Source organism: Vulpes lagopus, chromosome 7 (assembly GCF_018345385.1).
Source record: "Vulpes lagopus strain Blue_001 chromosome 7, ASM1834538v1, whole genome shotgun sequence".
Taxonomy (NCBI): Eukaryota; Metazoa; Chordata; class Mammalia; order Carnivora; family Canidae; genus Vulpes; species Vulpes lagopus.
The window spans coordinates 4,074,347-4,091,575 of record NC_054830.1 but is presented as its reverse complement, the minus strand read 5'-3'; the positions used below and the strand labels follow the sequence as shown (position 1 = coordinate 4,091,575).

Sequence of the window (17,229 nt, the reverse complement as noted above, 5' to 3'; positions counted from 1 at the left end):
TGCTGGGGTTTGAGCTCATGACCCTGAGATCAAGACCTGAGCTGAGATCTAGAGTCAGATGCTTAACTGACTGAGCCACTCGGGCACCCCCAATATCCCCTTTTCCTCTGTGACAATATGCTATTTTCTTTTCTTTGTAGCACTAGTCACTATTTCATATTACTTTGTTTACCTGTCTATTGTAAATCTCCTTACAAAAGAATGCAAAGTTCCATGAAGCCAGGGTCTGTCTTGTTCATCCCAACATGCAGAATGGTGCCTGATGCACAGAACTATGAATATATATTGCTGTGTAACACTTTTCTCCTAGACTCAAGGGCTTGTAATAGCAACCATCATTTATCTTTCATAGTTTGTCTGTTGAGGAACAGGAAGGGCTAGCTGGGCAGTTCTCTCAGGGTTTTGCCACAATGTGGTTTGTGTCTTGGCTTCCTTACAGCATGGCGCCAAGACAGATGGGATTGTTTGCATGAAGACTGAAGGTTTTCAGGTTTGCTGTTCCAGCAAAGCAGATGAAAGTTGCATCCTTCGTGCCTGTTATGACCTAGACCACATAGTGTCATTTTCACTGTACTGTATTTACCCCCCACTAATGAGTCCACCCCCAATAAAGGGAAAGGAACAGGGATCACCTTTTTTGATGGAAAGAGGGTCAAAGAATTTGAGACCATATTTTCCAACTACCACCAGTAAGTGATGAATAGTTATTTAATAAATAAGTAAATATTGATGAAGTTAGTTAGAGGAGACCAGATAAAGCAAAAACAGGCCTAAGGTGCAAATGTTGGCAGCCATTGGCACTTTGGAGACAACTGTGAAACCGGTGGAAATTTAGTTAGCTCATCGGGCTGACAGGTTTAGCATCTATGTCCCTTGAAAAACCGCAACTGGATTATATTTAGCAAGTGATGACGTGTTTCTGGGAGTTGCCCAAAGTGTGGGATGAATGTGGTGTATGAAATTACTTTAGGAGACATGCAGACATAGCATTAGATGACACCAAATCACATGATTTACAGTTCTCCGTTTTCAGTTCTCTTTCAGTACTTATCATGTCAAGAAGAGTTTATGCTGAGTGATAATATGCCTTTAGTAACCCTCTAATACTCTGCTAATCTCTCTTTAACATCAAAGAGGCAGGCTTGGGGCTCGGTAGCTTGACTAACAACACTATCTACCCAGAATTTAAAACCCTTGTTTTGTTTTCATGTTTATTTTTACAATTATCTCCTATTCATGGCTTAGTGTTTTTCTATTTGGATGGTGATATACTCTATTCAATGTAAATATAAACCAATAAAAAGGCGTGTAAAGAAAAGTATTAAGTTCATTAAGAGTCATAGAGTTTAGGGCAGCCCCCGGGGCGCAGCGGTTTAGCGCCGCCTGCAGCCCAGGGCGTGATCTGGAGACCCTGGATTGAGTCCCACGAGTCCCACGTTGGGCTCTCTGTGTGGAGCCTGCTTCTCCCTCTGCCTGTGTCTCTGCTTCTCTCTCTCTCTGCATCTCTATGAATAAATAAATAAAATCTTAAAAAAAAAGTCATAGAGTTTAGACATATGGTAAAGGGCAAGAAGATCTATCTATACAAGAGAAAAGATATATAAAATGACAAGAGAAAACATATATAAAATCAAACAATGAATATAATGCAACAAACTAAAAATAAGATAAACGAAGCCTACACACTGCTGGTGACCAGATGAACTCAATGCTGTCAATCCTTTCCAGCAGTGACATTTTAGCTATTCCTAAAGAATTTCTAACTCAAGATCTGTGGCCTGTGCTTATATTTTGGTGGCAAAATCCAGCGTAGGAGAATCAAGGTCTCTGTTAAACAAAGTTAGTGTAATTCTTAATAGTATTAACCACCTCTCACCCCCTAAAATTAATGAAAGTTTCTGAACAGTGCTTCTGAAGGTCTGTCATGCATAGGAAGCCTTTGGGAATCTTGTTAAAATGTGGATTCTGGTGAAGGTCTGGTTTAGGACCTGGGATTCTGTATTTCTAAAAGCTTCCAGGTGATGTTGATGTTGGTGATTTGGGGACCGCAGTGAAAAAAAAAAATAGCAAGCTCTAGAAACACATATAGTGTGTTCTGAACATCTCTTCTAGCTCTGCAATTAGTGATGTTCACATTAGTAGCCCAAAATCAGCCATGGTTAAAGTAGTCACACCAAGCAAATCACCACTACAAACCAGGGTTCGTTTCATTGTTTTATTAGTTGTGCTCTAGTCTTATGAAAGTGGTAGGAAAACATAAATAAAATTTACAATGAACTACACCACACACATATAAATACATACACACACACACACACACACACACACACACACACATTCTCCCCCAGAGAAGCAGTTGTTAAACATCTGCCACTCCCCAGAGGTCGCACAGATGTGTACAGGGCAACCATGTAGATGAGGGGTTGGCAAGCTTTTTCTGTAAAGACCCAAATGGCGAATATTTTACGTTTTGCCGGCCAGTCTCTGTTAAAAAGGAGTGGGCACTGCTGCTGCAGCTTGAAAGCAGCCACAGACAATATGTACATTAGTAAGTGCGACTGTTTTCCATTACATTGCGGACACTGACATTGAGGTTTCCTACAATTTTCACATGTCGTGAGATCTTCTTTTGATCTTTCTCCCCCGCCCCCCCCCCCCCCCACCAACTGAAGGTGTAAACCATTCTTAGCTCACAAGCCAGATGCGGCCAACAGGCCAGGCCGTAGGGCCTGCTCGTCTAGATCACAATGGAAGAGGAGTGAAGCCGGGAGTCATGGGGTGTAGACGCGGGACCCAAGGCCCCGGCACAGGGCCCAGCAGGTGCACAGACCCGAGGGCCCGAAGGAGTTGGGCACGCTCCGAGGCCCGAGAGACCCCTGAGGCTCAACGGCACCGGGCAGGCGGGGAGCATGAGAGCAAAGCCACGGGAGCTCCGTGAGCCTTCACGAGAGGTTTAGAATTTACTCCAAAGTCACGAGAAGGCCCTCTGGACGCGCGGAGGAAAGATGAGCCCCTGATCTACTTCACACCGTGTAAAGACTCCCCTGCCGGGCGCGCTGCACGACCCGGGGCGCGGAGCCCCACAGGCGGCGGCGGCGGCGGCGGCGGCGGCGGCGGCGGCGCGGCGCCCCGCGGAGAGAGGCGAGCCCGGCCCGGCCCGGCCCCGCGCGGCCTGCGTCCGGGCCACAGAGCAGAGCCAGGAATGCGCTCGGCCGGACTCCGGGCAGGTGAGCCTGGGAGGCGCGGGCGGCCCGACACCCTCCCGCCGGCCCCGCCCGCCCCTCACGCGCGTCCGGACGCTCGACGCCCCGCCCCGCGCCAGGCGCCCCCAGGCCACAGCGGCCCCTCCCCCACCGGCCCTTCCTGCCCGATCTCTGACCTCCGACCCTCACCTCCCCCACGGCCCCACGTGTCCCAAGGAAAACGCTGGCCCGAAGTACTGGGCCCTCAGAAGGGGAAACTGAGGCCTCAGCCGACCGGGCGCCCCGCCGGCCTCCCGTCAGGCCTGAGCACGTGTCAGCACCTCCTCCCGCCCCCCACAGATCCAGAGGTTCACCTCGGGGAAGGCCTCGGTCGCGGCTCCCTGGGCGGCTCACGCTCCCACCGCAGGGAACTCCGGGAAAACGAGCAGAAAGCCGAGGCGTCGAAACTCAGCCCTCTCCGCGCCGCCTCACCGAACGTTCGTTCCCGCGTCGCCGGCGACGCGCGCGAGGCTCACTACGCATGCGCCCTGCCCTGCCCACGCCCCCTTGGTCGGCGGGAAAAGGAGGCGGGGGCAGTTAGTGCGCAGGCGCGTGCTCGGAGCGCGGCCGGGCCGGGACCGCCTGCCGGAGCGCGACTCCGCGCGGGTCTCAGCGCGCAGGCGCGAGCTGCCGGCCTCGCTCGGAGTCAGCTTGCGAAGTGCGCACGCGCGGGAGTTTCTGGCAGAAAGCAGGCGAGCCCGGGCCGGCGCGGGGCCTTGTGGGAGGGCTTAAGGAAGTAAAATGGCGGACCTGGCGAACGAAGGTAGGGGAGGCGCCGTCGGGGGCCAGCTGGCGGCCAGGGGACGGGCGGTGGGAGGCCCGGGGGCCACAAGCCCGAGGGGTGAGCACCGCGGAGTGGCGGGGACCGTGTGCTCCCAGATAGCGGCCCAGCGGGCCCCGCGGCCGCCCCCCATTGCGTCCCCTCAGGCCGGGCTCCCCGGCCCGGCCCATCTCTCCCGGCCGCCTCGGCCCTGCCACCGTCCGGCCAGGGGGCCTGGGAGGCCGCTGGAGCCACGGCCCTGAGGCCCTCCTGCTCCCCAGGCCGGGTCCGACCCTGAAGGGGGCGGGAGGCGCGGCCTCGGCGCCTTGGCCTCGGATGTAAATAGACCTCCGGGCCTGGTCGTCGCCCACCGCGCCACGCTCCCTCCCTCGCCGCCTCGTTCCCGGGGGCCCGGCTCGCCCCCTTCTCCGGCCTGGCGCCGAGCAAGCCCACCCCCGAACCCTGTGGGGTTCTCATCCTACGCGGGCATGCTCCACGTCGAGGGTGGAGGACACCTGGTCTGTTCCCCACCCTCCCCGAACTCGGCCCCCCAGCTCCCGCCAGTTCCCCCCGGATCCTCAGTGGCGACCTGAGAGTCGCGCCTTTTCCTTGTCCCCCCGCATTTCGGCCCGGCCGCGGGGTGTGGACCGCTGAAAGCCCCGGCTGCTTTTTTTGGCCCTTTATCGCTGCACTTCCAGAGAAGGAGAAAGACAGAGACTGTGTGTGAATTCCCTCCTGACGTCCCACCCGAGCGTTTTCGACAAGGTTACAGTTCCACATCCTCTTGAGAAAGCACTCCCCAAGCTGCTGTCTGCTTACATCGATGGTGGTGTTGATATCGCGGTAGCCTCAGGACTTCCGAGGCCTATTTTTAGCTCCCTCCGTTTCTAGGTGCACCTCTGTAGTTCTAGCAAGCTGTCCACCTGCCTGGCCCTCTTCCCCCATCCCACGCGCCCTGCTGCCGGGAGGGTGTCCTAAGGTTTGCATACTGAGCTGTAAGAATGCATGAATGAAATAGTAACTGCCCACCTGGCCGAGCGTTGCGGGGCGCGGGGGGTGGGGGGAGGGGTAGTACCATGTACCATTCAAAGCCTTGAATTCTGTGGTCTTGTAATACTCCTCACAAAAGATCCATGAAGTAGGTACTCTTAGGGTGTTCTCTCGGTGAGGGAACCGAGTTAGAGCAGTTGAGTTACTTGTCCGAGGCAGGTGAGTGACGCAGCTGGTAAGCAGCAGAGATGTGAAGCAGGTGGTCTGGCTTCCGAGCCCAGCCCCCCCATACACACGCCTCCCCCCATACACACGCCCCCCACCCCCCCACCCCCTGCCATTTCGTCCTGTATCTTTTTTACAAGACGGAGGAGCCAGCCCTCCTCCAGCTGAGGGTTGAGGCATTCCAGTTTGTAAGAACCAGTTAAAAGGCAGGAGAGGGAGTGGGTAAATGGGAATCAGTAGGACATACTTTATGTCTTTACCCATTTGGCCCGTTCGGTTTCTTGAGCTTGTTAATCTTTAAAATAATAACGGTCAGATGGGCTTATTCAGGAGTAACAATCACAATTTCAGACAAGCAGGTACCGCAAAAACCGTAGGCAAGTCTCACGGCAGAGGAGAGGAACATTATCACAGGGAGATGGGGGAAATTGTGAGAACTGGTTTTGAATTGGCAGTCTGTTGGAGAAAAGCAACATTTCAGGGTGATGACAGTTTCTCATTGGCTAATGCAGAGGTAGTCGATTTCTTACAGAAGATTCTTTCAGAATATACCTCTTTTGTCAGGGCCGGTAATTGATATTTTTGTACTGTTGATATTTCTTCTGTGGGGGCTGTAGCTGACAGTTCTCCCCTGATTTTCTATTCCATAGTAAGGCAGCGCCTTCTGACCTCCATTTCTAGCCCCCCGAGCCTGCTTTAGTGAGGTTTTTCCCATTATTAATTTTCACAGACTGAAGACTCAACATATCCAACATCATGGTCATCTACATTTAAATGTCTCATGGGCACATCAAACAAAATCCCTGTCTTTGTCCCCAACACCTGTCCACTCCACAATCCTCCTCCCATTTGTAGTAGTGGCAAGTCCATTCTTTGAATTGCCCAGGCCAAAAACCTTGAAGTCCTGCTTGACTCACTCTTTCTTTCTCTTTCTCTCATGCCCCAGCAAATCCTCTCAGTTTTATCGTAAAATATTTCCAGAAAGTGACCACTTCTCACTACCAGTGTCGGTTTCCCCCTCTTGGGCCTCCCTTTCATTTGTACCCATCTAACAACTCAGCCCAGAAGCTAGAGTTGGCCCCCTTATACCTCCCTTTTCTCCCATTCCACCACTCTCTCCCTCACTTGCTCTGCTTGGGTCACTCTGGTTTCCTCAGTGTCCCTTGAATGGACTATATACTCCCTCTTTTATGCCTTTGGACCTGCAGGTTCCCCTGCTCCTGAAACAGTCTTCCTCCCAGATATCCCCATGGTTCACTCCTGTACCTCCTTCAAGTTTTTACTCAAATATTTTACTTTATTATGGAGAACCTCTCTGCCCACCTATTTTAAATTGGATCCACATTCCCTAATCCCCTGTCCCCTTTATCCCACTTTATTTTACTAAGCACATATCATCATCTGACACGTGAAGTTTATTTGACTACCTCTTTAGAATATAAGCTCCACAAGGGCAAGGATTTCTTTCTGTCATGATCACTGATGAATTCCCTACATCTAGAACAGTGCCTGGCACAGTAGGTATCCAAGAAATGTCTGTTGAATGAATGACTGAATTCATCAGTGAGGACCCTGATTGTGAGGCATACTTTTGAACACAACGGGAAAATTATGGATTCCTGTTTTCCAGGGATAACATTTCTAGCAAATGGACTACACATGAGCTATAGATTGCATAATTAAATGGTTAGTATAAAATAGAAGAATGGAATGCTTTGTACTTAAAGTTTTTTCCTAGTAAATGCCACACTCAATACTTTGCCTCTGACACTAGTTCTGGCTCAGTTGTCCTCAGGACATAACTCTTAATGGCTTTTGGCTTGTACAGCCTGCTGGGATGTTTAATTTATTATTCACTATGTAAACTAGGGCTTTCTTGCTTATGCATTTTGAAACTTTAGGGACTGCCCCATATGTGTGCTTTTCCTCTTGCTGTTTAAGCTCCAGTCAAATGCCCTCTTAGCTTCTGTTTTTCCACAGTGGTATTCCAAGCTGGTCCATCTTCATACTCAACCCTTCTGTCTCTCTTCTCTGGACCATTGCCACCTCTCTCTGTGTCTGAGGCAATGACTATACACCTGAGCTGAGCATCAGAATCACTGGGACAGCTTTCTTAAAACCACAAAGACTCAATCCCCATCTTCCAATTCTGTAAGATGTCAGGTGGGCCCTGGGCATTTGTATGGTAAGAAAGCAGCATGGGTGATTCAGATGTGCAGCCAGGGTTGAGAACCATTGGCTTGAGTAGTGCAGGTTAGGTGTGCTGTGCTTGTACACAAATAAATGTTTCCAATTGTGTATCTAATACAGCATCTTGTTGGCCTTCGTTGCCATGGTGATCTCTTCAGGGATGGTGACAGCAACTCCCACAGCCCTTTCTTGGTACTTCTATAGTCTGTGACTTTCAAAGTCCAGTTGGAATGCTTCTCTCCTAGGAAAGAGACTGTGTGTGTGTGTGTGTGTGTGTGTGTTTCACACTTGTGTCCAGGGATATTCTCTTCTTCTCCTTGGCATTTTGCTATTCATATATCTCAAACTCATTAATCATCCTATCCCTGAAGTTACTCTGCATTGTAGATGGATGTCAGGATTTGAATGCAGAGTTTTGTAGTTTTGTGTCCGGTAAAAATAAAGAATGGGTAGGGGGTGAGTAAAGTCTGTTTGAGCTGTAAGATATCTTGGATTCCAGATCCCAGTGTTTAAAGATGCCATATGCATATGAATCCTTTCTGGCCTGTGGACATGGTATAAATCAGCATTCTCGACTTTGGCCCTACCTACATTTTTGAGCCAGATGATTCTGTATGAGTGAGGGCTGTCCTATACATTGTAGGATGTTTAGTGGCGTAGCACTGTCCCTAACTCTACCACTGTATGCTAATAGCACACACTCTCCCCTGCACCCCTACCCCAGGGGTCATGACAACCAAAAATGTCCTCAGACATTGCAGTATGTCCCAGGGCAGGGAGTGGAGAACCACGCCCCAGGGTAAGACCGACTGGTGTAAAGTAATGGCAGGGCACAGGCTTTGCCTTACAGAGAACTGGGTTTGTGTTTTGACTCTTCCACATACTCTGAGTGACTTAACTCCTTTGAGCCTCAGTTTCCTCACCAGTAAAATGAAAATCATGTGTATTTCATGGCTGCTGTGAGCATTGGATGAATTAATGCATCTGGATTATTTAATACTCATCTGCACACATAGTAATAAACAGCCAGTATAGAGTAGCTGTTTTTTACTATAGTGGACTCATAAGGTGGACTGGTTTTGCATAAGTGCTCAGCAGAGAGAGAGCAAGAAATGAGTGTGAATAGTATGGGTGAAGCCAGCCCACTGTTGAGATGGCCCTGGGATGAGCCATGGTGGGAGGCCAGCCAGAGCTGGGCTGTCAGCCCTCCTGGGTTCTCTCTTGCCTTCCACATGATCACCTAGCCCAGGCTTCTCAGCCTTGACACTATAGACATTTGTGGCCAGGTAATTCTTTGGCATGTGTGCCGCCCCAGGCCTTGTAGGATGTTGGTCAGTTTCTCTGATCTCTTCCCACTAGATGCCAATAGCACCCTCCTCCCTCCCACAGATGTGACGACCAAGAACGTCTGCAGACATTGCCCAGTGTCCTGGGGTAGAGGGGTACAAAGTTGCCCACATTTGAAAGCCTCTGGTTTAGCCTAACCAAATGCTACTCTAGAGATTTTCAAGGATGGTTTGGCTTTTCACCTCACTTTTCTCCTTACTTAACACCTGAGAGAATGAGATACAAGTGAATTTTTATTTTGATCTAGAAACTAAAACAGTTGAAATCTTCAATTCACTAAATTCTCACCATCCCTTCCCCTACCCTAAACTTATTTTTAGGATAAGTGAGAGACAACTGTTTTAAAATTTTTCATGAAGTTATGATAAACATTAACTCTGGAATTTGTTCTGAGATCAGAATGTGTATGTGTGACTCTAGTGCCTCTTATATTTGTAGCAGATGGGCCTGGTGGTAGCTGAGTGGTGTCATGCTACCTCCAAGGCTACATTTTTATACGTTTTGAAGAAAATAAGTTTTGGTTCCACTGCATAGATCGAAAAGGTTGTAGTTCTGCAAAACTTTTGAACCAAGTCTTCAGCCTGCCTCTCAGTTAACTGGAAAATGGGATTACCCCAGCAGTCCTGTAAGCGTCGCACATTCATTGGGTGTCAGGGCTAGTGAGGATCTGGTGTGTTTATACTGTGGGGGAGTTAGAGTTAAGTGGAGGCAGCAGCAACTAGGTGAGGTTAGAGCAGACAAGCTCACATGGCATTTGGAAGAGTGACAGTGTGTGAGAGTGGCAAAGGGGGCGTTTTAGGTACCAGTTCAATTCTGACCTAGTTAGTGAATTTGAGCCAGAGAGTAGGCCAAGGCAGAGTGGGAGATGAGGACCATTTGGGGAATCTGAGAAGGGCCTTTCTCCTGTTATGAAAACCTGGAGAAAGTCAGGCCACAGAGATGGCTGGTGTTAACTTGGCCCAGCCTTGGTAGCTCTCCATGGTACTGTGAAGCAATCCTGAGGCAGGTGGGTTTGCGGCATTATCTATTCAGGATCTAGTGGTGCTGATAAAGGTGGCAGCAAGCAGCAGGAGTTCTTTGTTTTGTTTAAAAGGGATTTGTTTTTGCCACCTACCCACACTACCCTTCCTGGGTCCTATGGAGTCTTGTTTGTAGTCGGTGTGACTTTGCTCTACTTGGTAGAAAACCGTATAGCATAGGGCTCCGAGAAAAAACCCCTGCCTGTCCACAGTTTGCTTCTTCCTTGGCAATCTGGGCACTCGGTGCTGTTGCCTACCTAGTACTTACCGTGAGTCTTAGCCCTCACTTGTTTAAGGAGCCGGTTGAGGAAAATAAAAACTGATGTCTAGGCCAAAGCTCTACAGATGTTTTAAACATGAAGCCAGAGTCAAAAGCCACAGGTAGAAGTGGTAAACTTTCTTCAGGGGCAAGCGGACGTGTTTAATTTGGCCCGTTTAGGGATTTCTGTTTGTTTGCTTAAGATTTTATTTATTCATGAGAGACACAGGCAGAGGGAGAAGCAGGCTCTGCACAGAAAGCCCGATGTGGAACTCGATCCCAGGACCCCGGGATCATGACCTGATCGCAGGCAGATGCTCAGCCACTAAGTCACCCAAGCATCCCTTTTGTCTGTTTTTAATTAGGAACCAACACTTAAGAATTCTGAGATTTCAGGGAAAAAGTAATCCCGGTCTCTGATTTTTCTTGAAAATCAGGACCAGCCTTCCCAGTGATCTTGTGCAGGAATGAGTTGCCAGGACTGAGGAGCAGCTGCCACTCTTAAGATAGACTGTGTGGGGCAGCCCCGGTGGCGTAGCGGTTTAGTGCTGCCTGCAGCTCAGGGCATGATCCTGGAGACCCGGGATTGAGTCCCGAGTTGGGCTCCCTGCACGGAGCCTGCTCTTCCCTCTGCCTGTGTCTCTGCCTGTCTCTCTGTCTCTCTCTCTCTCTGAATGAATAAATAAACAAATCTTAAAAAAGAAAAAAAAAAAAGATAGACTGTGTGGCCACAGTTAAAATGTTGAAGGCATAGCAAACATATGAAACTCACAGGAGAGAACATCAAATGAAAATTGTAGACACAGTGATCACAAATATGTAAGATGTGTCTGCAAATAAAAAAACTTGGGGTGCTCAAAATAAAATAAAAAGATAGACTGTGTGCCCTCTGGGACACCACAGTCTGTACCAAGTAGTTTGGGACCTGGCCTGCTTCCTTCTTTTCCAGTGCCTGCCTGACCTTGGTTGGCATTTGGGTTTCAGCCCTGTGGTACCACTTCTTATATGCAGCTGTCTCTGCTTGTTAGCATAGAAACTCAGCATAAAGCTTTTGACGGTCTGTAATGAATTCAGGATTCACTATCCTCAGAATGCTAGTACTCAGAGAGGAGCATATGGTAGCAATTCTCCAAGATGGTCCAGGGCCCCGGGGAGTCCCTAAGACCTTTTCAAGGGGACTGCAAATTCCAAACTATTTTCATAATAATACAAAGACATTGTTTGCCCTTTTCACTCTCATTCTCTTGTGAATGGACAGTGGAGTTTTATCCAAAGGTTATAATAGTGTGATACAGCAACAGATGGACTGCAGAAGCAGATAAGTGACTTTAGCTGTCTTTTCTTAAGCCAGATATTAAACAGATTTGTCAAAATATGAAATAATGCCATTTTTCTCACTGATTTTTTTGTTTTAAAAAGTTACTTTTCATAAAAGTATATTGTTTAATTAAGCCTTTACTCTTTTTATCCTAAATAAGGTAACGTTTTGGTTATTTTCTTGGTTTTAATTTCTCACATGTTAAGACATGGCTTCTACCCACATGATGCCAGTGGAACCCTCTACCCCTAGTCATGACAAGGAAAAATGTCTACAGACATTGTCAAATGTCCCCTCAGGCAGAATTGCCTGAATTTAAGAACCTCTGGGTTAGGGGAGTCCATTGACCCCCAAGAGACTACATTCCCTAGTCGTCTGACCACTGTGAACCTAGGATGCTGCACACATTTAAATATACAAAGTGTGGGGAGGGAGAGAAGTGACTCACAGAAGGTAGGGGATCACCCCAGTTTGTACTGTCTGACCCACTGGGAACTTATTTTGATGTATAATGGGAGTTAGGGATCTAACTCAGTCTTTTTCCAAATAAAGCACAATTTCTCAATTGCAGCATAGTTAACTTTGAGATTGGTTTGGGGACCCTCCTGTGCACTCTAGGATGTTGATCAGCATCCCTGGTCTCCATCCATGAGGTGCCATTAGCAGTTCGCCACATTGTGATAACCAAAACTATCTCCAGACTTTGCCTAATGTCCCCAAGGGCCAAAATCACCCCTGGGTGAGACGCACTGGGTTATGAGATTAAGTAAAACTATCCAGGAATAGATTATTTGCCAAATGAAATTTAGGGCCTACCCTCCCAGCCTCCTATGTCCATTGTGACCTTTTGGCAGATGAGGCATTGTGGACTTCATATCCCTGTGAAGATGGAACGGTGTTTTCCATGACCTTCAACACTATCTCGGGTTCAATGTAAGGACCTTCAGAGAAGCTCTGGGTCCAGGCCATTCCGTGTCGCAGGGCTGAAGCCAAAGGCCACATAAGCAGGGAGGGTCAACTGATACAGTGTGCCTGCTTCCAGCCATAGAGTCTGGGAGCCAATGCTCATCCTTTGTGGTGGATCAATTTCATTGACTTCACAGGCACCTGTTCTCCTCTGCAAAACCATAGGGTACTATGCTTGGCTTTCACTCTCCTACTAAAGAAATAGGTGTTTGCAGAGATGATAGTAGTTGCCCGAGCACATGTTTAGAAGGCAGGCCTTGCTTTATGCAATAAGTTTAAAATGCTTTTGCTTGAGTTAAACTCCTCCAGGTTTGCCACATGGAATCTTGGGAATTTCTTGACCCAGAATGAATGCCTGTGTCACATTTGTAATAGCAGTGGGAGTGGGGCACCTGGTTCTTGAGAGTTTGCCTTTCTCAGGTCATGGGAGTGAGGAAACCAGCTACCCTGCACTCCGAAGGGAAAGGATGTCTTGTCATACTGATGGGCCTCTGGGGTCCTGAGAGCCCAGGGCCTGGATCCGTCATTATCAGCACCAATGGAGGACCCCTTGTCGGGAGCTTTTATTGCCAGAGGAGCAGGACTTGTAGCTGACCACACCTGCCTCTGAGAGAGCACGACCGTCTTTCACAGTCCATTAAGATCCTCTCAGTCTGTGCGCAGCTGAGCTCCAGCAGCTCAGTCCCCAGAATCTTCCAGAATACCCACTTTGCCCTGGCTCCAAGGCAATGGGACCGGCCCAGGTTACCGTCATCACTGCCACTTGTCACCTGGATGGCTCCTAAAGGCTCTTACTGCCCCCCCCGCCCCGTGTGTGCTGCCTCCATGAGACCAGACCTCCCCAGCCCCCACCCCCAGGAAGGCTTCCCTAGCATTCTATTACCAAACTTGCCTCACACACAAAAACGGGAAGAATTGCATAAGGACCACTGCCAGCGCGACCCTTTAAAAATATAAACCAGGTCATATCACTCCTCTGCTTGGACTCCTCCTCTGACCTCCCTTTAAACAGGATAAATCCAGACTCCTCACCACGGCCCTTTCCCCCATGTTAGCCTCTAGGTTTCTTTCATACCCTGCACAGTATACTCTGCCTTCACCTGCCTCACTCCTTTATGTTTGAGGTTCAAATGACTCCTTAGGGTGGCCATACCCAACCACTCACCCTACAGCTCCCTCCTTGTACTCTTTCCCACCACCCTGCTTGTGCCTAGCACATGGTAGGTAGGTGCTTAGTAAATCATAGGAGCAAGGCTTAACTCATTGGCCTTCCATCAGGTCATGACTTGAGGGATTGTGAGCAGCTGAGCATGTAAGTTGTCCCGGCATCTGGGCAGCTTTAGACAAGGCCAGATTTTAAGGCCTTTATCATTATTGGGGACCTAGGGATTGGAGATAGTCCTTGAATCCAAGACTGATGCTTTAAGGTGGCATTGGTGTTCTTTGCAGTCTTCGAGGTATAATTATAATAATGAAAATAATGCCAAGGTGGAATTCCTGTTGTGTGCTAGCCACTTCCCAAACACTTTGCATCATTTCATTAATCCTCCTTGGAACTGCCGGGGTGTATCACCATCCCTGTTGGACTTTGGGGGAATGGGGAAGGTCCACTGAGTTTCCCAGGAGCCCAGCCACAAGTGCTTGAGACCAATTTGAAAGCCCACAAAAACCAGAGCCTGCGTTTCATCAGTTTTGGTCTGCTGCCTCAGCGGAAGTTCTGTGGTCCTTGGATTTCCTTCCTGGGGGCGGATTTCCGTTGTCTTTCCTGGAACTTTCCCCCGGTTTTCAGCCCCTTTGAGTTCACCTCGGCTCTGTCGTGTCACATCACCTCGTGGGTGAACAGAAAAGTGCTGCAAAGCTGTCACCCTGAATTTCTTACTTTCTGGTGAAGTTGCTGACTTTTAGGATTTATTTAATAAGTTTGTGGGGTTTCTCTTGGATTCAAGGCACAAAAGCACAGGTTCTGTCACAGCCACTTATGTCGATGAGTGGGGTGGGGGAAGGAATAGGAAGGTTTGACCACAGGGCCAGTTTGTGTAGAAGTGAAGAAGGCAGAATGGGACTTGGCCTTTGGTGGGACCTCAGGGGACCTGAGGCATCCAGCTTGGAAGTCAGACTTAGGGTCCTGGTCCCAGCTCTGCCACTTACTAGCTTTGTGACTTTAAGCAAAGCATTATCTATCTTATTTCATGTGAACATTTCAAGTTCGTAGATCAGAGATGATAAATAATGTGCACATCACAGGGATGTGAAGACATCAGAGGAGACTGGGTATGTAAAGCACCTACTGCTGGGTCTAGTAAAGACTGTTGCGCAAATATGAGTTGCTTGTTGCTCCTGTTGTTTGAGGTATAGGGACACAGCAGTTAGATTAGAGCATTGAAAAGTGGCTTGGATTTTAGTAGGTGAAGGTAATGACAGGATGAAGAGCATTCCAGAAAGAAGTGCATAAAATAAAAGATACCGTCATCTCCAAAACTGTGCCCCCTATAATCTCCCTGAGGCCAATTGAGAGTTGCCTGGGGAAAAAGGAATTAAGGGGCCCATCACCCTCTACTAGCTGGGCTGGGTGGCCACTGAGTATTCGGGACACTGAGATCAAGAGAGACATCACCTAGCAACAGCATGTTTGAGATCACTTCCATTCTTTACCAGAGAATTAGTTTGAGAATACAGTTGACACGTCAATGACAAATTCACCTTTATGTTACTGCTCAGAACTGTTTATAATAATTCTTGAGAAAAGAAATGACTTGAAGGGTTGAGATAGTAAGTGTTGTAGGATTAAAGCAGTTGTCACGTCTTAACAGACTGTTATTTTTGTTGCCAAGATCCTTTCCATATTTTTTGCACAGATAAGAAGATTAAGACACATCAGCCCAGGATTAAAGCTCATTTTACACAAGTACCTTGCTGACATTTTGGTCAGGAATTCCAAGTGGCTTTCCACATGGGGGCTGTTTCCTGGCAGGTGTTTGAGTCATCATTTAGGAGGGGAATAAACAGAATGGGTCAAGATATTCCAGATTCACTTCTCTGTGTGTTTTCCTGGGCCTACTTATTCTGTTTAGTTTAATGGACAGTCCTCAGAGACAAAGGTTGGAGGCAGCCCCTGGGGGTGTCAGCTTGTTGCACAGCAGGCCTGCCCATAGTATTTGTGTACTTTACTCCTTCCACAGCATGAAGAGAATGTGTGTGTGTTCAGCCTAAATTCTGAATATGTTCTGCAGTGCATTGTGTGGTTAAACCTTTGAAAGATGAAGACAGCACATCTTGTTTCACCATAGAGCATCCACATCTTGGAATGTGTCTTCATTCTGTCCTTGATGATCCTAAGGATCTGCTGTTGGCCTCATTACACCCTTGTCACTTGACTTGAAAGCCTCAGCCTCCTCCCCCACCCCGCACCCCAAACTCATCGGTCACCCTCTAGTTTCCTTTGTGCTTTTTCTGGAATGATGACTGGCGGCTGCTTTCTTCCTGATGCTACTTCTCAGAAGAAAAAAGTGTCTATATCTTAGCTCCAAGGCTCACCCGGGTAGAAAGTAGGGGAGGAAGCAAACTGAAGTCATAAGTTCTCCCTCTGGCCTGTATGTGGACGACAGCATAGCTCAGATGCAGTTGGAGACCCAGCTCTACCTTGGACAAGTCACTCACCCTCTGAGTTTCCTGTAAAATAAGGATGTTGCTATGACCTCTCTCCAAAAGTGGTTGCTAAGAGTCAGAGAGATGAGATGTGTAATGCACAGAGTGCCTGCCCAGCCCATTAATATGCACTTGTCGACTGCTAGCTCATGTATGAAACCATCCTGCGGTTTTGGGAAACCCCATTTGGGATTTCTGTCAATCACACAGCACAGGCTAGGAGAGCTCTAAAACCAGGATCCCAAGACCTCTTATCCTGGAGGCTGAGAAGCATTCTCTTCTATCCTGGGGCCACCTCTGGGGTCTAGGCCAGCTGCTGGCTCTCCTTCCCTTGCTTGTAGCAAGTAGCAGGGACTTGACCTCTTGTCCTCACATCTGGGCAGCTGCCATCACCCATCCTGCTCCCAAAGGTTCTTCCTTCCTTTGCCGGCTTCCATTTAAAGGATTCTTGTGGTGCTCCTTCCTCCTTTCTCGCTGTCTTGGAGATAGACACATATGTCCTTTTCTCTTTAGGGTTTTGCCAGCAGTCTCTGGGCAGAAAAGACACAAAGTAAAACCGCGAGTCCTGGTTCCTGGCCTACTTACCGGGGTGGTCTGGGAAGCCTAGTGTTTTAATCCTCTCAAGTATGGGACTGTTTAAAAACTCTCCTCCTTTTGAGCCTCTTTACCACTATATGAGAAGGTATTTTATGGGCCCTCTCCCTAACACAGATATCATACACCAAATTATGGGCGTTACTTTCGGGTGAGGCCTTTTCAGGACTTCCCACAGCTGTACACAAGGCATCGAAGGCCTTTCTCTGTGTCCTGGGGCCCCAGCTCAGTTCTGCTTTAGGAGAAGGGCCTGCCTCTTTGGAGCCCCCAGCTTCTGCCCAGAGACTTCTATTCTCTGTAGGGAGAATGGTCTGTGGTCCCTTGGGTTAGGAGGGAACCTACATATCAGGAACCTCTGCCTTCTTTGGAGCCATCTTTAACTCATTTCCTCAAGAAAGAAACTACCTGAGTGATTGATGCGTACCTTCCAGGAGCTTCTACACTAGACCTTGCAGGTGTAAATGTGCAAACCTCAGATCCAGCAAAGGGAGGGAGTGCACTCTGCTCCTATGGCCCTGGGCTGGGGTAGTCTGTTTTCTGTCAGTCCTGAGGATCTGGAGTCAGCTGGTACGTTCAGACATTAGTGAAGTAGCAAGCACACAGCAGGTACCCTCTTGACCTTTAGTTCTTCCAGTGCATCCCATTTCTGCTGCCTTATTCTTCCTCATTCCTGG

At 48.6% G+C, this 17,229-nt stretch overlaps 1 protein-coding gene across 9 annotated transcripts in view; it reads left to right on the top strand.

The window, feature by feature from the left end:
- Window positions 1-3,898: 3,898 nt before the first annotated feature.
- The window catches only part of RANBP3 (RAN binding protein 3), a 52,404-nt gene continuing 39,073 nt past the window's right edge, over window positions 3,899-17,229 (top strand). For 3 of the 9 annotated variants that reach the window (XM_041761206.1, XM_041761203.1, XM_041761199.1), the window contains exon 1: window positions 3,902-4,005. In XM_041761206.1, the coding sequence (XP_041617140.1) occupies window positions 3,984-4,005 (22 nt within the window). In that variant the 5' untranslated portion in view covers window positions 3,902-3,983. Of the gene's footprint in view, window positions 4,006-17,229 lie in introns of all 9 variants that reach the window. The other 6 variants (XM_041761207.1, XM_041761205.1, XM_041761201.1 and 3 more) reach the window with 3 other exon arrangements.